The 23,764-nt window shown below is 44.7% G+C and overlaps 1 protein-coding gene across 2 annotated transcripts in view; it reads left to right on the top strand.

Annotated features, from left to right (window-relative positions):
• The first annotated feature begins 7,754 nt into the window (after positions 1 to 7,754).
• The window catches only part of CHST11 (carbohydrate sulfotransferase 11), a 173,374-nt gene continuing 157,364 nt past the window's right edge, over positions 7,755 to 23,764 (top strand). Inside the window, exon 1 of one of the 2 annotated variants that reach the window (XM_035565579.2) lies at positions 7,755 to 7,862. In XM_035565579.2, coding sequence (XP_035421472.1) covers positions 7,760 to 7,862 — 103 coding nt within the window. In that variant the 5' untranslated portion in view covers positions 7,755 to 7,759. Of the gene's footprint in view, positions 7,878 to 23,764 lie in introns of both variants that reach the window. The other variant, XM_035565570.1, reaches the window with a different exon arrangement.

Here is a 23,764-nt window from a genome sequence, read left to right as displayed (position 1 = left end):
AATGCTTTTCTTTTAGATGTGTTTCTAAACTGTTCCATATAATCCCAGAGTGTTTTTCAGTTAAACTTCTCATAACACTTCTCAGGCCTAAGGTCGCTGTAGTGTAGACAGTGAGAGAAGTTCTGCTTGTAAGTATGAATTGCTGCCTCTCGTGAAACAGCAGCAGTCTGAAGACTTTCAGTATTGCTGTTATCCTTTGGGCAGAAGAAACCTGGCTTCAGCCTTGGATCTGCTTTTCACACCTGTGCTTCTGGCTTTTGCAGATTTCTTTCTCCTAAAGCAAATATGAAAGGAATGAAACATAAGAAAAGCATGGCAATATGAGAGGTATGTGACTTTCCACTTCAGACTATGTTAACTTGCCATTGATTTTGAAAAACATTCCACACGTGCAAATCCTAAGGACTTCAAATGTACGTTTAGATCAAATGTGTGTAAACTGAATGTGTAGTAGCTATACGTGTAAAAAAGGATCTTTTGGCAATTACAATGAACTGAAGTCTTTTATGACAGTATTGAATTTTGACATAAGGTTAAAACTTTTAAATGGGAAGCACTCTAAAAAGGAAAATATTTATATTTATCCCAAGATGGATTTTGTTTGTTTAGAAAAAAAAATATAGGAAAAGAAAGGACATATTATTGACCTAAAATGAGCCTTACTGAAATTAACATGCTCAAGTAACAATGAAGAAGATGCCTCCCATTTCTGACTGCAAGGTATTTTGTAAGGTAGGTGACATGAAAACAGGATATAATGCTGAAAAATAGAGTACAGAAAATATGAGGTTTGGCTGCATGTCCTACAAAGCAAAAAGAAATTGAGAAACATGGGTTGGGATTTGTTTTTCCTAGCCTTCCCCCTGTGCAATATAGGTGTCTGTAGCAGAGTTAGATGTCCAGGAGCTTTTCACTCAAGGGGCACTTCTAGGGCATGATTCATCTCATTGCACTTTAGAAGTCTAAAACAGGTAAAGTGAATTGTGTCATGTAAATGTGTTTTCCTTTCCATTAATTTAATGATGCATCTACAGCAAATGGTTGGAGATCAGCTGGATGAAATACACACCTAAAGGTTTGGTGAGATGGATCCACACCAGAAGTGATGATAATGATGATTTTGAAAGAAACCCTTTACAGAAAATAATGGCAATTTATGTAGATTATCAGAAATAATCAGAGAGTGTTTCAGAAAAGCTAAACAATCATTTAAAGGCACTTTTAAAATCACTAAGTGGAGGGGATGGTTTTATCTTCAGTTCAGAAAAGTAAAATGGGAACAAATGAAGTAATTGTTTTTCCAGTTTCCTTTTCCTTTTTTTTTTTTGTGGGGTGAGTATTTTCCTTGTTCCTTTTTTTCTCCTTCCCAATAATTTATTCTATGATTTTCTTCCCTTCTGCAAAGATGATTTTTCATTTTTAAGTATGTGTTCTTGTTCCTATTTGGCCGGATTCTTTTTTTCCCTCCAGAGTAACATATAAACCACTCCAACTCTTGGAGACAAATCAATTTGCTCCTGGAAGTAGCTTGCTTGGATTTTAGCTGAGAAATTGCTGTGGGGTAAATGGAGCAAGCATACTTACAGCTTGTAAAGCATACGCAGTGCGTACTGTTCTGGTGGTATGCTGCTTTGGCTAGCCAACAGCTACCAGCATCCTGCCTTCCTGGCTACTACGTTTTATTGTGAGACCCTTGTGTCTAATGAGCAGCATAGCAGGATACCAGCAATATGTTCTGAAGAGCATGAGTAATCCCTGGTGTCTGAGAATAGAATTAGGACGAGCAACCCCATGAAAAGCCAGTAATTCTTTTTTATTTCAGCCTCTGTATGCTCTGAGTCACATTTCAGATGTTGCTGGTGCTCTAAGGTCGGTAGAAAAAGAGACATGAATTTAAACACAGCTCAAGATTGTCCCACTATTGCTGGGCAAAATACCTGACCACTTTACAAGTCCTTGTAACAAATGCAACTACCTCAATGCAAGGGGAATTTGCATGAGCAGAATGGCTTGCCTTGCAGCTGCCTCTTCCCTCACATTTGTTAAACTCTACTCCAATAATTTCACTTCATAAAGAGTGTCCTTAACTGGCAGTAGGGGAAAAATGCAAAGAAACTGCACATAGAATTGAGAAGGAAAAAAAAAAAAGAGAACTGAGCTTCAGTGGAACTTGGCAAATATTTTAGCGTCTGCTTTGCCTAGGAATTTGTGTTGGCTGCTCTGGTTGTAGCTGAGATGATGGGGTTGCACTGGAATTTTTCTTGGATCTGATTTTTGGGGGCTGTTCCCCAAGTGCAGCCATTGGCATTGCAGGACAAAAGCCAAGCTCTAGCTAATAAATGTCACAAGCAAATGTCAGTCTTTCGGCAGACTTGACCACTGCTGCCTGTCGCAGGGCTTATTGAACTTTCCTCTGATGCCAGTGACTTTGTGAGCCACTGACTGCTGGGCCACTGGGTTTGATCCAGTGCAGCTGCAGATCACAGTTGGCAGAGGTGTAAGTATCCATCACCTCTAGAAACTGCATCTTTGAAAGCAAAGCTTAAAAAATTGCTTCTATGCCTAATTCCCCAAAGTCGTTTAATTAACAGCCTCACAATTAGTATCATAGTTGTCTTGGAACTATCAGACACTGATTTTTCTTGTAAGTACTATTATAGAAGAAGAAATATATGTTTTATTTCAAGATTAATCGTTTCTCCTCATGAATTTAGTTAAGCTAAATATATCCTTGTTCTTTCATGTATCTTGTTTGACTTGACAGTGATTGTACATTCTTCCGCCTTTAAATCAAGACAGTTCTGTATCAGAAACTTTTGTCAGCATTGTGAAGTTATTTAAATGGACTGCATTGCCCTTGTATTTAGTAGATACAAGCATGTTCACCCAGTCTTGTCAGTGAACTGTCGTTAGCAGCACAGCTTAGAATGCTTGCAGACTGGGTATTTACCATGCTGGCAAAAACGGTTCTTGCAAGGATCTATACTAGACCAGTGCTTCCTAAAGCTTGCCAGGATGTTTTTCTACTGAGGATAATTGTAATAGTAAATAGGTAATAATAAAGACTAACAATAGATGATGATAAAGTCACCACATGCATTTCAGAGATGGGAGTAGATCCGTAGTTAGACCTGGAAAAGCTGTTCTGCTCCCCAGGGTAAGCTCTCCGCAGAGAAGGGACCACTAGTGAGTTTTGTGAGGAAGGGAGGAAGCCCACTGGAATTCCTCCGTGGGAAAATAAAGCACAAAAGTAAACTGTGGTCTTTCAGTAGAAGGGAAGTGGAGACAACTATACTGTTCAGATGTGACCATTCAGATAACACAAATTGCATCTTTAGAAATACCGCCTCTCCTCAAAATCTGGTTTACATTACCTGGGAAGCGTGTGGTCCAAGAAGCCATAAACTTGTTCCGTCTCGAACAAAGCCAGATGAAATCATTAGGAAAAAGCAGGTTGGGTAGCAGAGTGACATCTAGTACAATGTATCTTAAAGTGGAAAAGGATAAACCTGACATTCCTGGGAAAGGACTCTTGAACCAAGAGTAAGAAAGAACTCTTGGAACCAAGAGTAAGACACTGCGAGAATGTGGCCTCGCCTTGTAATTCAGTAGCTTGGGTTGCTTGGGGTAGAGAGGAATTGAGGCATTGCCTAACAAAGGGAAAGCTAGAAGATCAGGTAAGACTCATGTTTAGGTTTGTTTGTTCCATGAGTCTAATTAATGTGTTCCTGCTCAGCAATAAGCAACTGCTCATTCTGGCTAGGCCAAGCTATATTGCTGCATCTGTTCCTTCCTGAGAGGCTGAAATGGTTCTGCTGAGGGAGTCCCATGAGGAGGTGGCATCCTGATTCATGCTGTTTTCTAAGATGCAGAGCATTCACAGAAAATGCAAGATGCAGGACAAGGTATTTCAGAAACTCAGCAGATTTTTCGACTTTGAGGGCATGTTAGACAAGTGAGTTTTCTTATTTGGAGGGAAGAGGAAGGGGCAAGACTTTTTATAGCTCCAGGAAGGACTGTCTTAACATTTCCCATGGCAGTGGCTTCCTGGAGCCGGGTGGCATTTTAGTCATGTGTTTAGTGAATTGCTGACTGAGAAATCTGTGGGTAAAAGAGCTTTGTCCTACTTCTGCTGAAATCAGCTGCATCAGGAGGCTTCTCAGTGACTTTTTTTTTTTTTCATGGAAACAATCAGTACCTTAAAGGACTATTATCATATATTAGTAGAATTACATTACCTATCAGTCAAATTGTATTTGGCAATCTCAGGCTGTGGTGCAAGGTTGTGAAGTAAGGAAGTGCATGCCCTGCACCTAAAATATTTCTTTTTTGTTTGGCTTCCTACTTTCAGGCTGTGCAATTTGATAGAGCTCGTCAGATTAAAGGTTTATAGACTGTCCAGGTTTACTAAAGCAATGTACTTTTTCCTTGATGGTCAAAGACAAAACCCTGGTCTCTTTATGGTATGGTTGGTTTAGGCAGAAGAAGTTAAACTATCCCCACAGAACGTAACCAGAGAGACATGTAGGTGATCCTGAAGATTTATTGATCGTTTAGCTAGGCAGCCTCACTCTGCGGTGGTAAGTGCTGTGATGGGACTGGATCTGTAACAATCAGAGACGTGAGACAGTCTGAAACTTGCTGCTTCTGTTCCAGATCTGAAGAAGAGCTTGCATGCCTAAAAGCTTGTGCATATTCCCTTCATAATATTAGTTGTCCCAATCCAAAAATATTCCCCCAAAATGTTAACCTTTGTTTTTAAGAGGAGGAAGCCTATCGATATAAAACAAAATAAGTTGTATCTCAGATACCTGTGTTTCTCACTGACGTCTCTCTTTACTAATGGATTTCTGTTTTAAATTTCCACGTGCTCCTTAATATTAGCATGCTTGTCATTTTTTCATAAATTGCACAATGAGTTTGTTACACACTGCATTTCTGTCTGTGCTGTTTTTCAACTGTGGTTTTATTTTTAGAGCTTTATCAATAAATAGTGATGTGGGTGGTTTTGTTTGTTTGTTTTCTCTAAAGCTTTTCTGTTATGAAATAATCTACAAAACACTGTCTGGACTCCTTTTGATGTCACTGGCATCTGGTTCTTAAGCTCTTAATTCTTTCTTTCTAGAAGTCTCTTGGATGATGAGAATATTTTATTTAGAGACACTGAACACTGGATATTATCACGGCAATGGTAGGTGATCACACCTACCATACAACCCAAGGTCTCCCTTTTGCTCTGCAGCTGCTAAATCATCCACTCAGGGGTGTGCTTTAAAGTGTCTGAGCTGTGCATTGTACCTACTAGAAAACTTGGCACTCATCTGGAAGGACAACTGCATTTCCTTGTGTTCCCTCTTTCATGCTCTCTTTTGCTCTTTCCTGTAGGAAATCCAAAGTACAGGTGACTGAATGTCAAAAAACAAACAAAACCAACCACCACCACTACAAAACAAAAACAAACCTGCCGAATTTCATCATTGTCCTAACTCACTGGACATTAAAAAGGATGCCATAGTTTGAAATTGACCTAGATGCTGCAAACATGAGCATGAATGTTAATCTTGTAATTTCCAGTTTATGTAATGAAGGTATTGCTTTTACAATTCTCTTATAATAAGGCTATTGGCAACACAGCTGGTTCTTTTTCCCCCTGTTGCTCTGAAATGCTACATCTTTCCATTGTACGGTGATGTCCAGAAGAAGAGAGTAACTATTGTTAAGCCACACTGAGTAACAGACCACCACCTCCAGCAGTGTGGAGCATTTCTCTTCGCACATGTTACTTGCCTGAGTACTGAATCCTTGGCTTCTGTCCTCATCCCTTGGTGTCTTAGCCACGTTCCTGGATACAGCCCAGTTCTTCCTGTTAAAATACTGCAGTTGCTATTGTACTGGTGTGTGTGTACTGATGGATGCATACTGAAATGCCAGGCTGTGCTTCTGGTTGGCTTTTATTGACTGACTTCGTCACTTTGGTGTGTTATGTATTAGAAGTACTTCTTTCTGTAGTGATTTTGGTACAAGGCTTTTGTGTCACTTTTGAGGTTTGGATTTAAAAGAGGAAAAATCTATTTAAAATTTCTTTTACATTAGGATGACACTGCATATCAAAACTGCTAAAAGAAAAATCTACAGAAAGTAAGCAAAATTGAATATTTTCTCATTAAGGCAACTCCAGGCCAAGCCCACCTAATCTCTACTCTGTTACAGACGTCTAGGCAAATGGTTTATCCTTTAGATAAAAAGCCTTTTAATTGTCTGAATGGAAAGCCCCCATGACTTTAGATGTTTCCGTCACAATTGCCCAGGAAGGAATACTCACACTTCTTGTTTGTCTTTGTTCGTCTGGCTTAAACTGTGTTTTATCCTACCTGCTTCCCAGCCTCCAGCTTTGGGCTGGGTCTGTTTAGGGCTATTTTCATTTTAAAGACCTCTTCCAACCCCCCCCCCCCCCCCCCCCCCCCAGAAGAACAGACAGAACTCTGGAGGGAAAAAAAAAAAATCCTTTTACCCATGAAGATGGTATCAGCAAAAGGATTTTCACTTTAGCAAGAGGAAAAGTAGTAGCAAACTACTGTTGGGGTGCAGCGGGAGAACAAAGGGACTGATTAACACGAGGACTTGTGGACTTTGTATTAATACTCAGATGTATTTTTAAACACCTGTGTAGTTCTGAGCAAGCGGACAGTCCCAGTTTGGGAGCCCTATGGTGTGGTTCGCGAAAAACCTTGTCCAGGACTTGGCCGTGCACTGTGGCCTGCCGCAACCCCTTGGTGTGACGTGGGGAGCGGAGGTCCTGGCACCCCAACCCCTTGGTGTGATGTGGAGGTCCTGGGGCCCCAACGCTCGTGTGGACCCCTCGGGCCCGTTTTGTCCCGTCACACCGAGCTCTTCTGCCTTCCTCCCGCGTACAGCCGGGCGCCTCGTGGCCTGCCGGTGCGATCCGCCCACCCTGAGGTGCGCTGGTGAGGGGCACCGTGAGGGAAGCGCCCTCGCGTCCCACGTGCACCAGCCGGTAACTGCGACACCCGGCGTCTGGCGCTTACGCCCCAACCCCGCTGCGCTTGTGGCAGCCAGGTGGCAGCGCTGACGGGGGGATGACTCAGTGCTACCGAAAGCCGGTGGTTACGCCGCTTATAAACATTCACAGCCGCCGGCCGGCGCGGCGGCGAGGCGATGACAAAGAGCGGCTACCAACGGGAGCCTTACATAACGCCAGCGCCAGGGGAGGCGCTCGGGGCTGGCAGCGGGCGCTACCCCGGGGGGGCGCGGAGCTTCCTCACGGACGAGGCCGAGTTCGGCGCCCGTCGCCCCCTTCCCTCAGCGCCGCCGCCTCCCGTTGGCCCCCGGCCGTTGCGGCGGCCCCTCCAGGCAGCCCGGCGCGTCCCCGCCCGCCTCCCGTCCGCAGCTGCCGCCGCCGCCGGGCGGGACCATCTCTCCCCTCGGCGCGGGGGGGGGAGCGCTCCGCCCCGGCTCCCCGCCCGGCCCGCCTCCCCCCTCGCGCGGCGCAGAGCGCCCCTCCGCCTGGCGCGCCGCGTGGTCACGCCCAGCGCAGGCATTAGCGCCCCCCGGTGCGGGGCGCGGGCGCCCGGGCATCCTCCGGCACAGCGGCGGCGGCTGCGGCTCCTGCAGCCCGGCTCGGCTCGGCTCGGCTCGGCTCGGCTCTGCCCTGCCCGGCTCGGGGCTCGGCTCGGGCACCGGCGCTCCACCGCCCCCCCCTTCCCCACCCGCCCTCCCTCCCGCGCCGCCGGGCAACGCCATGAAGCCGGCGGTGCTGGAAGTAATGAGGATGAACCGGGTGTGCAGGATGGTCCTGGTCACGTCCGTGGGCTCCTTCATCCTCGTCATCTTCTACTTCCAAAGTACGTTGCACCCAGGTACGGCACCGCCACCGGCACCGCCGCCAGACCTCACCCTCCCCCGGGGGCAGGTGGCGGCCGGCCACGGGTCGCGGCTGCCGGCAGCGCTGCGGCACGGACGGGGCTCCGCGGGGAACTTCCCGCGGCGGGGAGCAAAGTTTGGCGGCTCGCCTCTTTTTTTTAATCTCTTTTTTTTTTTTTTTTTTCTTTTTAATTTTAACCTGCGGCGGGACGAGGAGCGGAGTTGGACGGAGCGGCGGCAGCCGGGGCTGTGCCTCCATCCCCGCATCCTCTGCGGATAGGCCCGGCACGGCTCGGCTCTGCCCGGCTCGGTTCGGCTCTGCCCGGCCCCCGGGGGCCGCACCCCGCGTGGTCCTGCTGCCGATCCCCCCGACGTGGGGCTGGGTCCTGGAAACTTCGCACCGCGCCCGACCGCAGCCAGGGTCCGAGCCCTGCCGGTCCCTAAAGCTGCCGGTCCTTAAAGCTGCTCCTCCGAGCCGTGCCGGTCCGAGCCCAGCCGCCCCGACCCCTTTTGTAGCGGACCCTACGCCCGGCCGAGGGAGCGGTGCCCCTCGACGGCAGCCCCCGGCCGTGCCCGTCGCCTCCTGGCAGTGCGAGGGGCAAAGGGGAGCGAAGGGAAAAGGAGGTGCTCAGCACGCCTCCGTCCTCCCCCGGTTGTCGCTACCGGGCTGTAGTCGCTTAAAAATTCACCTTCCTTAAAGTTTTGGGAGCTGCGAAGCGCGGAGGCTTGGCGGGCGGCTGCGATGAGGAGGCAGCGGGTCCTCTGTGCTGCGGCGAGGCCAAGTCTTGTTGCTAAGTCTCGTTTGGTGCTTTTCTGTCAGCTGCCTGCTCCTCTCAGGTCGGTGTCATTCGCTCGATGAACGCGCTCTCTCAGGGTGCCCGTCTGTGTCCGTACCTGCCGATTCCTTGGGAAGATCAGCGTGTTTTTTCTTCCCTGCTGCATCTCCTCCGTGCTCGCCGGCGTCGCAAGGAGTGCTCAGCCCTCGGGAGAGCTGGGGAAGGCTTTATCCAAGGGCTCCGAGCACTGTGCAAACCAGATAGCTGTAATGCAGCTTTACCAGTTTATTAAAAGTATGAGTCTTTGCGTTGACTGCGTTCCGTGGGCAATATAGTTTGCATGCGTATTCAGAAAATTTGGCTAAGAGTTGTCTTTTTCCCCGAGTTTTGGATGAATTGTACTGCTGTAACAAAAACTCAGCATGCAGTAAGCAGGAGATTAAATTAAATGTTTCGTTAGGAATTTTTGAATATATAAAAATTGCCTTAAAAGAATTCTCAGTACGCTCTATCACTAACTGCTGAAGGTTATGGCTTTATATTCATGCTGTTGTGGAATTATAAATAGGTTGAGATTTTGGTACAATTCAAAGGATTTGCCATAAACTCTGAGGTGAGAGCATGATGCTGTGAAATCAGGGGGAGGATGAACTGCACCCATCTTCCACTGGACACGTTTTTAGGTTGTTAGCGTGTGTAGAGTAGGTCTGGAAATAAATGCAACCAGAACCCCTCCATCTCCGTTCTACCTTTTTGATCATGACTAATTCTGCTTCTCTTTTAAAGTGGTCTGTTGCTGTAGTGGAAACTGCTAGAAATCTATCAAACTCTAATCTGGACTGTCGCATAGTGCGGTCAGTCAGTTGGCGTGCAGTTCGTGAAGCTTAGACAGCTATTTTCACCAGGTTTCTATCATATGATTGTATATGTTACCGCCTCGTGGTGCAGACGGTAGGCTAACGTGGTGTTCTTGGAGGGAGGCAGCGAACTTGGGAGTGCGGCATGCATCAGGTAGCAGATCCGTTTGGGAGACTGTCAGCATCCTTATTTCTGTGCACGTCAATAACTCTTCTTGCCGTATCCCTAAATTCATGGGAGTTGAGCCCCTGGCCAAGGGCAAGTCAGGCGTGATGGGACTGAAGGTGTTAAAACCTCTCAAAATCTTGCCAGTACCCCTTTGGTAGCTGAGGGTGTTTGAAATTTTAGCTGCTTCGCCCTGGAGCATGCGCCTTGGAAAGGCAGCAGGAGGGAGCTGACTCAGACCCTGGGCTGCCACCGGCCGCTGGTGCTGGAAGTTCACAGCGCTTTGTAAGACAGGATCCCTGCGGTCAGAATTAGCTGAAAAATTTCTGCCCGAGCTTTTTGAACGGAAAATAAGGTCTTCGGTTAAGTTCTTTGCAAGAACTGTCAGCTCTTTATTCAAAATCTGGCAATTTCTTCACCCCCTCAATTCTCTTGGTGAATTTTAGGAAACTCGTTCTCTACCTACAGAGCTTCCCAAACAACTTTGGGTGTGATTTAGGGTGGGTGAAGGATGCTGGGAGGCCATCAAATGATAAGCCCAGTGCCGCTCAGGGACAGGACAACTCTTCATTTGTTAGGCGGACATTTTCCATTTTAGAAAGTCTGAATGTCTTGCTAGACATCTGAATCTCTTGCTAGAACCGTTTCAATACCAGCAACAGCAAAAAGTTGCCCCTGCTTGCGGATTTTTCCATTGGAGTAAATGAATGGGGAAACTGACAGCTAATGGAAGACTTTCTTGGGGAAACGGAAAAGGGAAGGTGCCTGCTCTTACCCTTACCGTCGGGACAGAATTTGGTGCCGTGTCCCTGCACGGTATTGCAAATAGCAGCGTACTGGAGGGGGGTCAGGTGCTTTTGGCACGTTGTTCATTTTGGCTCCACAGCAGTTCTCTGTTGGGAAGCCAGCGGTAAGCGTGCTGTCCGGTGAACGCATCTCTGCAAGGTGCGACTTTTCGCAGAGGTTAACTACTCGCTGGGGGACCCACCTGCCCGAAATGGGGTTCCCTGACCAGTCTCCGGTGGGGAAGGGTGAGCAGTGCTGCTCTGTGGCGCTCAGGGGCACTGCAGAGAAAGCTCTGGAGGTGATCCTGGCTCTGTGGCTTGCCTGTGGATTTGGGGGAGGCCAGCTCACTGTTTGCTCCCGCGGGAGGAAATAGCAGCAGGGACTTCTGTGTGTTTTCCTGTTGCCTGTCTAGCCTCTAAGGAAAGGAAAAAAAAAAAAAAAAAAGACAAAAAGAAATTGTCAACACACCCAAATGCAAAAACATGTTCTTCAGTATTTGCCTTAGCTGGACATAGTAAAGGTTTTTTGATATTCACAGGTCCTTGCTCAGAATATTTCCCCCACGTGCTAACTGCAGAACTGAGTGAAACCTGATTATCTTCTGTCTGCATACAGTGGGTCGGCCCTAGGATTTTATATGGCAGCTGACCACAGTTGCACGTGCTGCTTTTCTGATGAAATCAGTTCACTCACTAGCCCTTGGCCTGCCTAAGCTTTCACACTGTTTGCCTTCTGCATGCACCCCAGCTGCAGCGAGTGGGACCATGCCTCCAGGAGTGCTCGCAGGAGCTGCTGGGCTGGGGCAGGAGCAGGGGCAGGCAGTGTGCTGGGATCCTCCGTGAGGGAAAATTCCCCAGAGAGGTAGAATAGCTAAGAGTATCTTTTTTTTTTTTTTTAAATGTTTTTTACCTGAGACGCATTTTTATTCTAAATCTGTTTTTTCCCCCTTTGTGTTGTTTTCACTGCAGACCGGAATGCTTTTGCTCCATTTTTCATCTCCGGTTTTTGACTCGTACAATTCTCCCGTGAATGCTAACAAAGGTTAGGTCCTCGGACTGGCCTCCAGTCCCTGATCGTCTTAGTTATTCTTGTAGTGCTGTCTGATTGATAGCTGCTTGGTCCTTACAGAAGGCTGCTGTCTACCTTTGTTCAAATGTCAGAACAGCTCAGATCACGAGATATTTTTTCTTCTTTGTCTGATGACAGGCTCATTATTGGTCTTGATGGGAGATTGAAAATCAATGCAGCAGTCTCCTGTCTTGCAACTGCTCCACACTTTCTCCCCTGCTTATAAAGGGGAAGGAGACTTGCAAAGCAGTGGGTGTGTGGCATTCCTTTGGTGGACCCCATATACTGGCTTTAAATTATTCTGTTTGGGGTACTGAGAGATGGAGTTCATTTGACAGCCACAAGAATCTGGCCCTCATTTAATTGCATGCGATGAAATCCGTCCCCCAGTCGCAGGCAGAAACCCCGCTGTGTGCCGGCAAGGGGGCCGTGCTGTATTCCTTTGTCGGTGCCCCTGTAAGGTTTTCATTGATTTCCAGGGGACTGCATGATCAGCGTGAGCAAACTCGCTCGGGTCCCCCTTCTCAAAGGTACCGGTAGGCTGGAAGTGCTCTAAGTTAAGAATTAAACTGCTCTCTGTGTCTTCTGAAAGTCTTCCTCATTAGTGAATATTAAACTTACCAGAAGGGCAGCTCTTTCTGTCTCAGTACATACGAGCATAGCTTATTTGCAACAACTGCTTGCTGACCTTTAGAAATAAAAATCTGTTTCTGAATGTATTCAAGCCAAAATTGCCTGTCACTGTCCACAGTAAGGTCTTACTAAACGGTAGTTTATCAGAATGTTTATTACTCCACAATTACGATTTCCGCAATGCGGATTTGTATAAGCTTTCAATGTTCTTATTACTCTTAATTAATACCAAGGAAACTGTCTGCTGACTTTCATAGCAGTGTTCAACTCTGTGTTCACAGACATAAAACTGTCACGACTTGGGCAAAGTCTAAATTTTTCAGAGATAAAACGTCAGTGTGAGTGGAAACTTTTTTCCTGTAGGATTAAACAAAGCAGTATGACGCAGTATAAATGCCCAGTGCTTTTTATGGAAAAAAATTATACGGCTGATCAGGTGCAACTAGGATTTCAATTTTGTCTCTGTATAGGGTGAGCATCTTTCTGATTTCTTACATCGTTTCCACTGTTTTCTAGGAGTGACGGGTAGTTTATCTTATACTGGGCCATGTAACTAAGTCTAAAAATGGTTTAGAGAAATCGGAAAAAAAGTTAGATCCATGTTACTCTTCCCAAAGTCAGCACTCCTGTGTTTTGTTTGACTCTGTGGCCAGACATACGGCATCAAATCCTGCCTGACAAAGCAGCTTCAGTTGTCCTTGCATGAATGTCATTCTAGTACAGTTTTTTTTTTCTCTCAAGACTTTTGGGCTAATGCATATGTATTATGTATCAACTCTAAGGTGATCCTGAGGGAGTTAGGAACAGGGCTGGGGACACAAGGGTTTGAATCTGATGGTTGGTTTTTTCTTTTTTTTTTTGCTGATTGTTCATGTTGTTCAAGGCAAGTGTTTGAATTCAGTGTGTGACTTCTCTATGTGTCAACATATATAAAATCAAGTGCGGATGTGTGGTTGAAGGGCCCTGCTCAAATCAATGAAGGGAAAGACTCCTTTCACGTTAAGGAAATAAAATTAAATTCAGGAATTTTATATTTGTGCAGACCTGATGTGTCTGGGATAAAGATGGATATATGTCTATGGTAGGTCACTTAGATTCGGTAAGCACGTACCACGTTACAAGGATAATGCTTCAAAGCGCGTTCATATTTCTGCTGGATGTTCCTATTCCCTGTGGAGCCCATTCACGTAAGATCTTTGTGGATTAAGTAGGTATTTGTCCTTACAGTAGCAATTCAAAATGTAGAGTTCGGTTAATTCCTCCTTATTTGTGTTTCAGTATCCAAATTATAGTTAACATCCCTTTGTTGCGGGCAGAATGCTTGCATGTGACGAAGTGGTGTTTCTGGCACAAGCCTCGTGTTCTAAGCAGAAGACGCGACCACCAGAGACTGCGGCACACCAAGGAGAGAACACAGTTCCTAATTATCTCTGGCACATGCCTCTAGACAGAGGGATTTTCTCGGATTCCAATTCTGTGGATGTAATCAGCGGAGGATGCAGCATGTTCCTCTTTTGTGTGATTGTTTGGCACCTGCAACTAGGATTTCCTGAATAAATCAAAATTCTACAACCTATACGCTTGGACTCTGTATAGCTTCTTTTGCATGATGCTGTTATCCCCCATTTTTCACTTAATGCCAGACCAGTGAACGTGGTTTGTTGTCTTGACCTCTCCCCATGCTCCTTAGAAAGGTGGGGTTGGAGAGACTCTGGAGTAGATCCGTTCCCTCCCATCAAGCTGCAGCTATAGGTTTCCTGATGGGTATTAGATTTCCCCTCCTTCCCTGCTGTTCTGGGGGCTGTCACACTGGCTGTAGCACCACAAGGAAGGGCATAATGAAAGGCCACCAGCACACAAATAATAAGCATGCTTCTGGATAAGGAATAAGTATGCCAGGAGTCAGGGGGGTGACCATCCCAAGCATACGTCCTCTGTTCTGCCCTTTCTGTGATACCCTGTTCAGTCCCTGCAGGCTGCTGGGGGGGGCCCTCACATCGTACATGTGGATTGCAGGTACGTCTTTGGGAGCTGGCATGTTTTTCTTGCTCCGCTTGTGCAGACCTGGCATGTGCAGCAAGCAAACTTGGTATCTGTATGAGTCAGAGAGGTTTCTCTGTATTAAAGAAGTTTTCTTGCATTATGTATTTCGTGTTTAAATATTCAGTTAGCTTTTATTTTAAACTGATGTGCTCTTTTTGGTTGCTCTTTGCACCTTGTCCAGTATTTGCAATGAAAGTAGACCACAGCTTTGCTTTTAGCCTTATTAATTTTGCACATTAGAAAAGAGGTCTTAAAGAGGCATTAATGTCTAGCTTGTAAAGCCTCAGAAGGGAATGTTATTTAAAAGAAATAAAATTAGATGGCTGCCAATGAAAACTCTGGAGTAAAAAATCATTAGAGTATTCAGAGTGACTCTGAAGTTGGATTTGTAATCTAATTTGCTGGGGGGGGGTGGGAATCTCTGGCTCAGAATCTTTGGTTTTAAAAAAGCTGAGCACGAGCATTTGTAAACTGCTGATTTAAAATCAGACGGCTGCCCATGCAAGTATGTACGTGTGCATGCCCACCCACCCATCCTCCCCACCCTCCAAGCTGTAATTGGGCTGAAATTGGCAGCCCAGGTAACCCAAATGCATTGACTGCTGAAGTGCAAACCCTTTTCTGCTAAGATTGCCACCGTAAGGAGTGTGAAGTTCTTTGTCATTAAAAGAAATCCCAGGAGTGCCAAGGGCTTTGTAATTTTTACTAATTGAAATGTGTGCTTGGTGTGGTTTCTGCGTTCTGTTATTTCTTCTCAACTTACACAATGTATGGAAACATCCAGCTTGGGAGAAGTAATGTTTTTATGAATTCTTTTTAAGCTGTGGAAGAGCGCTTTTTTTTTTTTTTTTTTGTGGGAGTATCCGTGTGAACAGTAGCAGTGTCTTTTTGAGGTAGCCTTCATGTTATTCGTGCCAGGCTGTAGTCACTGAAGGATGTCTTTGCACCCTTTGCTATCAATCACTGCTGCAGTGATTTCACACTCCTATGAAAGAACTTGCAAGAAGGTTCTGGGGGAAATGGAAAAGACAAACAACGCAATCAGCAGCATTTCTCATGGCACTGCGGTTTCAGGGGTTTGGGGGAGGCTAACTATATCCAGCTAATGAACATAGGTGGACTACAACATAGAAAAACAGGTGGGAAATGATCGCATCCTTTGAACATCTGCTCTTAGTTTCTTACCATGAGAAGTAGCCTTAGTTTCAAGAGTGAAGTGATCTGCATGTGGTTTTGCGGGATGAGGGCCCTTACTTTGTCCTCTGGTAGGTGAAAGAGGAGGTTATGGCTGCTCTAGGCTGTCCTTGTTCTGCAGAGGATCTGCTGCGGCTTTCAATGTTGTGTACAGGCTGGCAGTCATTGTCTCAGGCTGAAAGATGCTGTCCGTAGTAATCTTAATATCAAAAGATTGTCTCCCAACCCAGTGGCATTAAGAGAGACATTGGTTTGTAATTGCAGAGTCCACACAAGGAATAAAAGGCTCTGTTTGGTTTCAGTCCACTTCTCAAACACCTAGAGCTCTGTACAAAGCAGAGAACTATATATATATTTTTTTTCTTCTAGCTTGTTTTATTTTAAAAACCAACGTTTTCTATTCACATCTATTTTTTTAAAGGTGTTCGGAGGATTCAAGACATGTTTTGTGAACAGTAAAAACTGTGGGGTTCAGGACCCTCAGAGTAATGCTTTCTAAACTCACTTAACAAATGGCATATTTTGTAGCTAGTAACCTTCATATTATTTTTTGGCTAATAAGTGATTATATAAGCAGGTCAAAAAGTTGTAAATGGATAACTTGTAGGGATTTTTGGCTTAGGGAAGGTAGACATATAATTAATAAGGTGGTTATAATTGGATCCTATGGATGATCTCTGCTGTAATACCTTGTCTTAAAACAAAGAGCCTTTGGTAGTTAAAATCCTTTTAAAGACTGTTTGCATTATTGTGCTTTACAGTTGATTGGAATGCATCCAGAACCAAACTGTCTGTATTATCTTAAGGGACCCGATGTGGAATAGCATATTCTGCGCCCACAGTGGTGTGTACCAGGAACTGAATATGTCCTTCTAGTAAACTGTGTTTTTACAGCCCGTGCTTGAAGTGAGAGAGAAGAATTTATAGTAACTGAGGGGGAGGGAAGTAACACTTTTTAAACGCTTAGTGATTAATAAAATGTGTCCTTTGTGGTCATAAGTCTAAAACTGAAAAAGTCTATATTCATTATATGCTTTGGTCTTGATTAGCTTCTAAAATAAATTTGAGTTCCCAGATGGGTATAAATGCTTTATCTTTGGAGTTAAGTGTGCGTATGTGTACATATTTAATTATGAAGTAGATGTAACTGCTAATCAAGGGGGACAAATACCCCACAGAATCAGGGTGGCTGTTGACACACATACTCTGCCTCAAAAGCGTTGCTGTGTTTGATTTAGCGGTTGTTGCAGGGAGCAGGATTGGTCAGCTGGACATTGTGCAGAGTTCCTGCTACTGTGGCACTGCAAATCATGTGGACCATGCCTGCTGATCTCTGCCTCCTTGCTTTCCTCCTTTTCTTCCCAAACCAGACTTGGTGGTCCTCTGTGGCAAGTTTGGGGAAGCTCAAATAGGATGAACACAGCTGCCTCCTAGGCTGTTGGGTTTGGGGTTTTGTTTTGGGCAAGCTGTAAGGTTTTATGACTTTTTCTGAAAGAAGTACATTGATGAATGGTTTGAATATGCTGGTGGATTGACTGCATGAGGTCTGCATGATTGCCTGGAGGAGTCAATGGTCACTTTTCAGTTGATTTTAATGAGCGCTTGATCAGGTCTACTGTGCCAGAACAGAGGCTTTCTGAATTGCATAAAGGGCACACGTCCCCTGTGGTGGCAGGGATATTGGATTGCAGGCTTGGGTGCAGCTCTGAACTGTAAATCTGGGCCAGCTCCATTGAATTGATTATATTAATTCTGGATCAAAGCTACTGTAATGAACGGCAGAATTTGTCCCTGTGTGTCCTCCTAAAGAGCAATATACCACAGAATAACAGCTCTGCTTTTCTACTTTCTCATTTATTTGTCCTTCACAGAGTACTTCTGCATTCAAGTGAATGGTGTTTTTTCCCCATAGCAGTACATGCTAGAAGTACTGAAGGGGATACTGTCTATTTTCATCAGTTTCAGTGGAAACAACATTGACAGATAAGTTATATGCAGCCATTACATTACCATGCAAGCCATCAGTATGATCGAAGTTCTCTGGTCTTGCTGCAAGAACTTCTCCATCCTACGCAGAAAAGGCTATTAGTATTTCTGATGCAACAGCAGAACTATAATTGCATTAAAGAAAAAAAAGGTGAAAAAGTTGCAGCTTCTGGAGCCGTTAACTATTTTGAGATAAAACCCTTTTGAGATACTAAATGAGCTGAAATGGATAAGTGAAGACAGACATGATTTAATTAAAACTGTTTATATCTGGCTGTCTTGTTCCATCTTTTTTTTTTTTTTAAACCCATAACAAGTCTTTAAAGGAAGTCTTCCTAGTGAGTCTTTCCATGTTATTCCATGTTATCTTACCTTTTTCTCAACATTTTTCTTGAAATGTTCCAGAGTAGAGAAATAAGAATTTTGCAGAGGATGCCAGGACAGTTAGCAAAACAAAAATATACACGAGGCCATTATGTCTGAATGATTAGTAACACACAAAGTCTATACATCAGTATAATGTCAACAACTTACAGCCTCATCTATCCCAAGAATGCTGTAACCAGCATGGTAACACGTTGCTGTGAGAACTCTTTGTGCAACTAGAAATGCGTCTCATTCCCTCCTGTGTGGTTGGGCATCAAGGGAAACAGGCCGTAATTCTTGCACGTCCAAGCTAGCTTGGGTTGTTTCCCATTGCCAATCTTTACATTGACTTTTTTGTCCTTCATTTTAGTTTTCTTTGTACTTTTTAGACCTTTTGCTTGTTTCTATTTTCATTGAGATGTGATATCAAGAGAGACCAAGCAGGATTTATTTCATGCTCCCTTTCCGACTGTGTGGGGATCTTTTGTCATCAGAGTTGTACCTCAGCTGATTTTTACTTGCCAGAAATATTTACGCGTAGTATACTTCTTCCAGGCAGAAGAAGCCTGGAAGTGCTGCTAAGCGTGGAACAATGTGTGTTCTATATTAGTTAACTGCAAGTCTGTGCTTTCCTGCTGTTTCTGCAATTGAAAATTTTAATTGGCAGCAAGTTAGGAGCATTACCTCTGGAAGTCTTTGTGTGTTTGGGCCCAAGTCTACATCTTTAGTAGTAATGCTTCGCTTTCATCAGAAGGCTTAAGAATGTTCCACAGAATAGGCCCATGCTTCTTTTCCACTCTACAGATAAGGAAACTGAGGCATGGCCAGGAAGGATGTGTGTGGACGGACTTGATTAATGGTTTCCCACAAGGTTAATGTCACATCCACTAGTACAGAGAAGTGACATGAATGGTTGTTGCTTCTAATTTTTTCACTGTGTATTGTCTTTATGTTTCTAAACTCTTCTATGTGTATGCCCTCACAGATGTTAAATGGCCTTTCTTTTCTGGATCAGAAGTTAAAGGCTTGGGAAACCTGGGTTCTCCAGCCAGTTCTTTCCAGCCCCGTGCAGACAGCATTTCAGCACCTTGTTCTGTGGTCTCCTTTGTACTACCTAAGCAACAGGCAGTCATGTCTTCTGCCAGAAAGGCTGGTCTCTAGTAGGGTAGAACCCAGAGAAGTAGTTGTCTTGGTGAAAGTGTGATGGCAATGCCATTATACAAACATCTACTGAGTAGTCCTGTTGTAGTTTGGATGTAGACTGAGGTGGAGGCCATGCCTGTGCTTAGAAATCTCTTTCTTGGAATTGCAAGCCTGTCTTCCTCCAGACAGCGTTGTGCTTGGACAGCTTTTGCCAGTAAAGGATTTACTCGCTTGCTGATCACTGTAGGTGACAAAAAGGCCTGCCTCATCCCTTTTTTGTTTTGTCATTTTGCACAGGTCTGCTGGAGGTCTTGCCAGCAACTCTTTAAGTTTAAAATAACAGCAGCAACAACAGAACAGACAAAGAAAAGACCATGAGAGAGAAGAGCAAATGTGATAAAACCGTATCCATTTTATGGTCTTCCAGTGTCGCCAAATCTTGGGCGTTGCTTAAGGCCAATGTGCATAATCCACCAGGGGTTTTTATCACACACCCATGATCAACATCTCTGCACATTAAAGCATTGTATCTCTGTAAAGTCAAATATTTTCCCTTTGCTTTGCTTATGTTTACTTTATTACAATTTTAAGGTCATGACTCCTGTCACTTATTTCAAAAAGGTAACATCATTGGTGTATGTGAGGGGCTGCAACCGCTGACTGATGCTTTCTAAAATCCTTCTCTTTTAGACTTCCATGTTCTTTGCGGTGGCTGTGGGATATTGCTGGTGTTCATTCCTTGAAACAGAAGTCTCTGGTGTAGCATTTCTTGAATGTGTTTGCTATTGCTCAGGAATTCCTTGGATTTAAATCTACTGTCTTCTTCAGTTACCACAGATGTTTGGGGCTTCAGAAGGAACACTTCATATAGTGCTGTTCAAGGTGGGGAAACAGATTCTAGTGCCTACTACTTAACATGTTAAAAAGGATTTTTCTGACTCAGTCTTGCAAACAAAAAAAAAAACCCTTTCTGTCTGTCCCACTAAAAGTGTGACTGTTTCCCCTAAGTGTGTGTGCACAGGACTAGCAGCTGTAATTTATAAACTTCAGTGAGACATTTTGACCAGACAGACCTGTTGTTAGTGCTGCAAGACATCTATGAATCCTTTCCTTCCTGTCTTTTCCCTCATCTGCTGATCTGGAAGTTTCTGTCCAGCCTCACAGTTGGGCAAGTGTAGCCAAAAATGTACGTATGTGTGAAATTCTGAGGTTTGTTTGCTTCTTGCTTATCTGTTTGAGATTAACGTTGCATTAAATAATGAAAAATCTTGTTCTGTCACAAGTTGTGGATGCTATTAAATTGATAGCACACCACATCTGTATTAGAATGTTTAAGGTAAGGGCTACTTTAAAATTTCAATTATAGCCTATATATATATATATATATGGAGGTTTTCTTTCAAATTTAGCTTCCTTGCTGGAAATAGCAGGGTTGTGTCATGTTTGTCATCTTTTGTAGCTGCAGGCAGTTTTAAGTACTATGTAGTTATGTAGCAAACTGGAAAAATGTAAGCCTATCATCCTTAAGTGGAGGCATGTAGAAACGACACTATGGCCACATCAAATATCTTGTACATGGAAATTAAAGGAGTTGATTTTTGAGCAGACAACCAGTGTTTACATGTTTAATTTATGTAGTAGCCCTTTCAGTTCCCATCTGTTCCTGTGCCCTTTGGCAAGAGGGTTTGTCATTTTTTAAACGAACAAAGACATTGTCAAGTTCAGGGAATGACTCGGATTTTATTTTACTTGCTGCTTTCTTTGTCTATGTTAAAAGATGATCCTTAGGGAGAAGAGGTTAACCCCAGAAAGGAGGGGTCTTTGTCTTCCTGGGCTACCGATAATCTGTCACTACAAAACAAGGTTAAGAGGTCAAAATTGCAAGTTAAGCACTTACAACCCTAATGTGTCTCGCTTTCTTGTATGCAAGTGATGCAGCTGCAAGGGGTTCATGCTGTAAATGAACAAGGTCTGAAAACCCAGTGTTTGTATTTCTACATCCATGGCTAAAGCATGGCTTAGATTTCTTTTTAAGGTGTTTCATCCAGATCAGAAGGGGTGCAGAGCTCAGAGTTCACATTCACATTGCAGGAATCTGATGTGCTGGACATGCAGTGACAACACCGACATGTAATAGGGCTGCTCTGAACCCATGCAGCTCAACATAGGTAGAGGGTAGTCCCAACACAACAGGAAAAGCAAGTTATTGTTGAAAACAGTAACTGGCTACCAAAACTGGTAATTCAGGTAGATGTATTCAAACCCAAGTGTGAGCCTTCAGTTCTGAATTGCTTTGAAACAGGGTGGTGTGCAGCTACAGACTTCATAGGAGCTGCTTGATATGGATGGAGAGAAAAACCCATACTTGTATTGCTGTTGAAGTAAGGATACGTACATCGCTGTCTGTGGCACGGATGAGCCAAGCACAGACTGTCCATAGCTTCCCACTGTGTTCTTCCTTGTCTATCTCATACTACCTTATACCAACACCATGAGCCCATGCTGCGTTAAGTTGGTCAGCTGCCCTCCTGCCTAGGATGGGCAGATGTCCTGCCCTGCAGGGCGTTAAGCTCAGCTGCTGATGTGGGCAGTGTGAACTCACAGCATCTGTGTCAGTAATCTGTTACGCTGGGAGACTTAAGTTGCAGTAAAATGGCCAAATCAAGCAGAATTAATCTCTATCCTAACAACTGCCCATGACCATCCGGGGAGCTGTTAGTGGAGCTAGGAGTTGTGCCTGTGTCACTGTGACCATCTCTGTCCTGGCAACTTGCACATCCCTGTTCTGCTGACGTTGCCTAAAGACATGGGCATTCAGTAATAGGCCCGAAGCTTTATAGGTTAAACCCCTGGTGAATTGTGTTTGTGATTAAACCAGATTCATAAAGCATCTGATATTTTCTGCCTCTTGTAATGCTTGAGTCTGGAAGATTTTTACTTCCTGGTCAGATCTTTTACTGAGTTATTTTTACTGCAATTTTGCCTCTGTTTACCCTTTTTCTTTTTATACAGGGGAATATAGGTGTCTGGGAGCAGCAGAAGGTGGGGCTGCCTCATGAGGGGGGGATGAGATGGGAGTCAAGGGTGAGCCCAGTATGGGGAGTAACCTCACATATGGGGAGTAACCTCACATATGGGGTGCACCCTTGCATATGTGGTGCAGCCCCAAGCACCCAAGGAGAGTGATGACAGTTTCTGGCCATAGCCCAAGATAGGGCAAGATAATAAGCTGTGAATGTGCTCACCCAGAAGAGAGGACTAACCATAAAAAAGAGTGTGAGGTCCATCCAAGAAGATCAGGTGGTAAGCTCTGACATCAGGAGAAAAGGCTGGACATAGGGCCACCCAAGACATAGGTGCCCAAGCCTAGCTTAAATAGAAACCTAGGCTTGTCGACGGGGGGATGTGGGTGGGGGTTACTAGCAGAACTGGTCAGGACAACTGAGGTCTATTGGTACCCTCAGGGCCCGGTCAGTAGGGTTAGCTAGCTCATTTTTATGATCTGCTGACTTGAGAGATGTTCTTGCTGACTGGAAGCATAGTGTTACCTCATGGAAAAGGGACGCTTGGGAAACTTGGGTTCTCCAGCCAGTTCTTTCCAGCCCCGTGCAGACAGCATTTCAGCACCTTGTTCTGTGGTCTCCTTTGTACTACCTAAGCAACAGGCAGTCTTGCCTTCTGCTAGAAAGGTTGTTCTATAGTAGTGTCGAACCCAGAGAAGTAGTTGTCTTGGTGAAAGTGTGATGGCAATGCCATTATACAAACATCTACTGAGCATTTTGCGCAGGTCTGCTGGAGGTCTTGCCAGCAACTCTAAGTTTAAAATAACAACAGAACAGACAAAGACCATGAGAGAGAAGAGCAAATGTGATAAAACCGTATCCATTTTATGGTCTTCCTACGTCATCAAATTTTGGGCATTGTTCAAGGCCAATATGTTGTATAATCCACCCATGCTTTTTAGCACACACCCCTGATTAGCATCTGTGCAAATTAAAGCATTGTATCTCTGTAAAGTCAAATATTTTCCCCGTGATTGCCTGTCATTACTTTATTACAGTTTTAAGGCCAAAGTTCCTTTGGGCATAGGGCCACCACGAGATAGCTTAAGTTAGGGCTGGGTGCCATGTGTTGCAGAGGTGCCTGGAGACAAACACTAGGCAGTGAGAAGAATTTTGCTGTGCCAGTTGTTCCCTTACCATCATCTTAAGAGTTTCATCTGTTTTGCAGATGTAAGGTGTTACGGTTAATCTTTCTTTTTTAGAATTTTCCGGTTTTGGATACTCAATATGAAAATGTTTGGGTGGTGGGTGGGTGTGGGTAGGGAAGCTGTCTCTAAACACAGCACTGAAACACATAGGAGTTATAGCCAGGAATATCCCTGGCCTGCTGAACTACTACTTCAGACCAGGTGAATTTAGTTATCCTTTGGATGACCAGAACAACATCTGATGTAATCCTGGGATTTGCATCATTGATACAATATTTTAGCTCATGGTTTGGGAGGAGATGTTAGTAAATGGATAAAAGGTTGGCGGAGTATGAATGTGTCCCTGTCAGCATTAGCTGGTGGTGTGTGTGTGTGTGTACTTTGAAGGTCATGGCTTTCGTTGCTTCCTCCTTTTCCGCTGTGAACCGTCTGGCCTCTTTGTCTGGTTTGCTGGCTGTGGTGGTGCTGGCATGCAACCTACAGCAGCGTGCACAAAGCGTCCGTGCCTGCACGCTGCTCCACGCTGGCTGTTCTTCATAGCTGGAGCTGGTGCTTCCTGAGCTGCAACTGGTGGCGAAGCAGGCAAACCTGATCAAAGCACAAGCCTAATCGGGTTTTTAGATCATGCTTTAAAAGCACTGGATTTTCAAATACT

This window comes from Cygnus atratus, chromosome 1 (assembly GCF_013377495.2).
Source record: "Cygnus atratus isolate AKBS03 ecotype Queensland, Australia chromosome 1, CAtr_DNAZoo_HiC_assembly, whole genome shotgun sequence".
Classification (NCBI taxonomy): Eukaryota; Metazoa; Chordata; class Aves; order Anseriformes; family Anatidae; genus Cygnus; species Cygnus atratus.
This window is presented reverse-complemented; position numbering and strand designations above follow the sequence as displayed.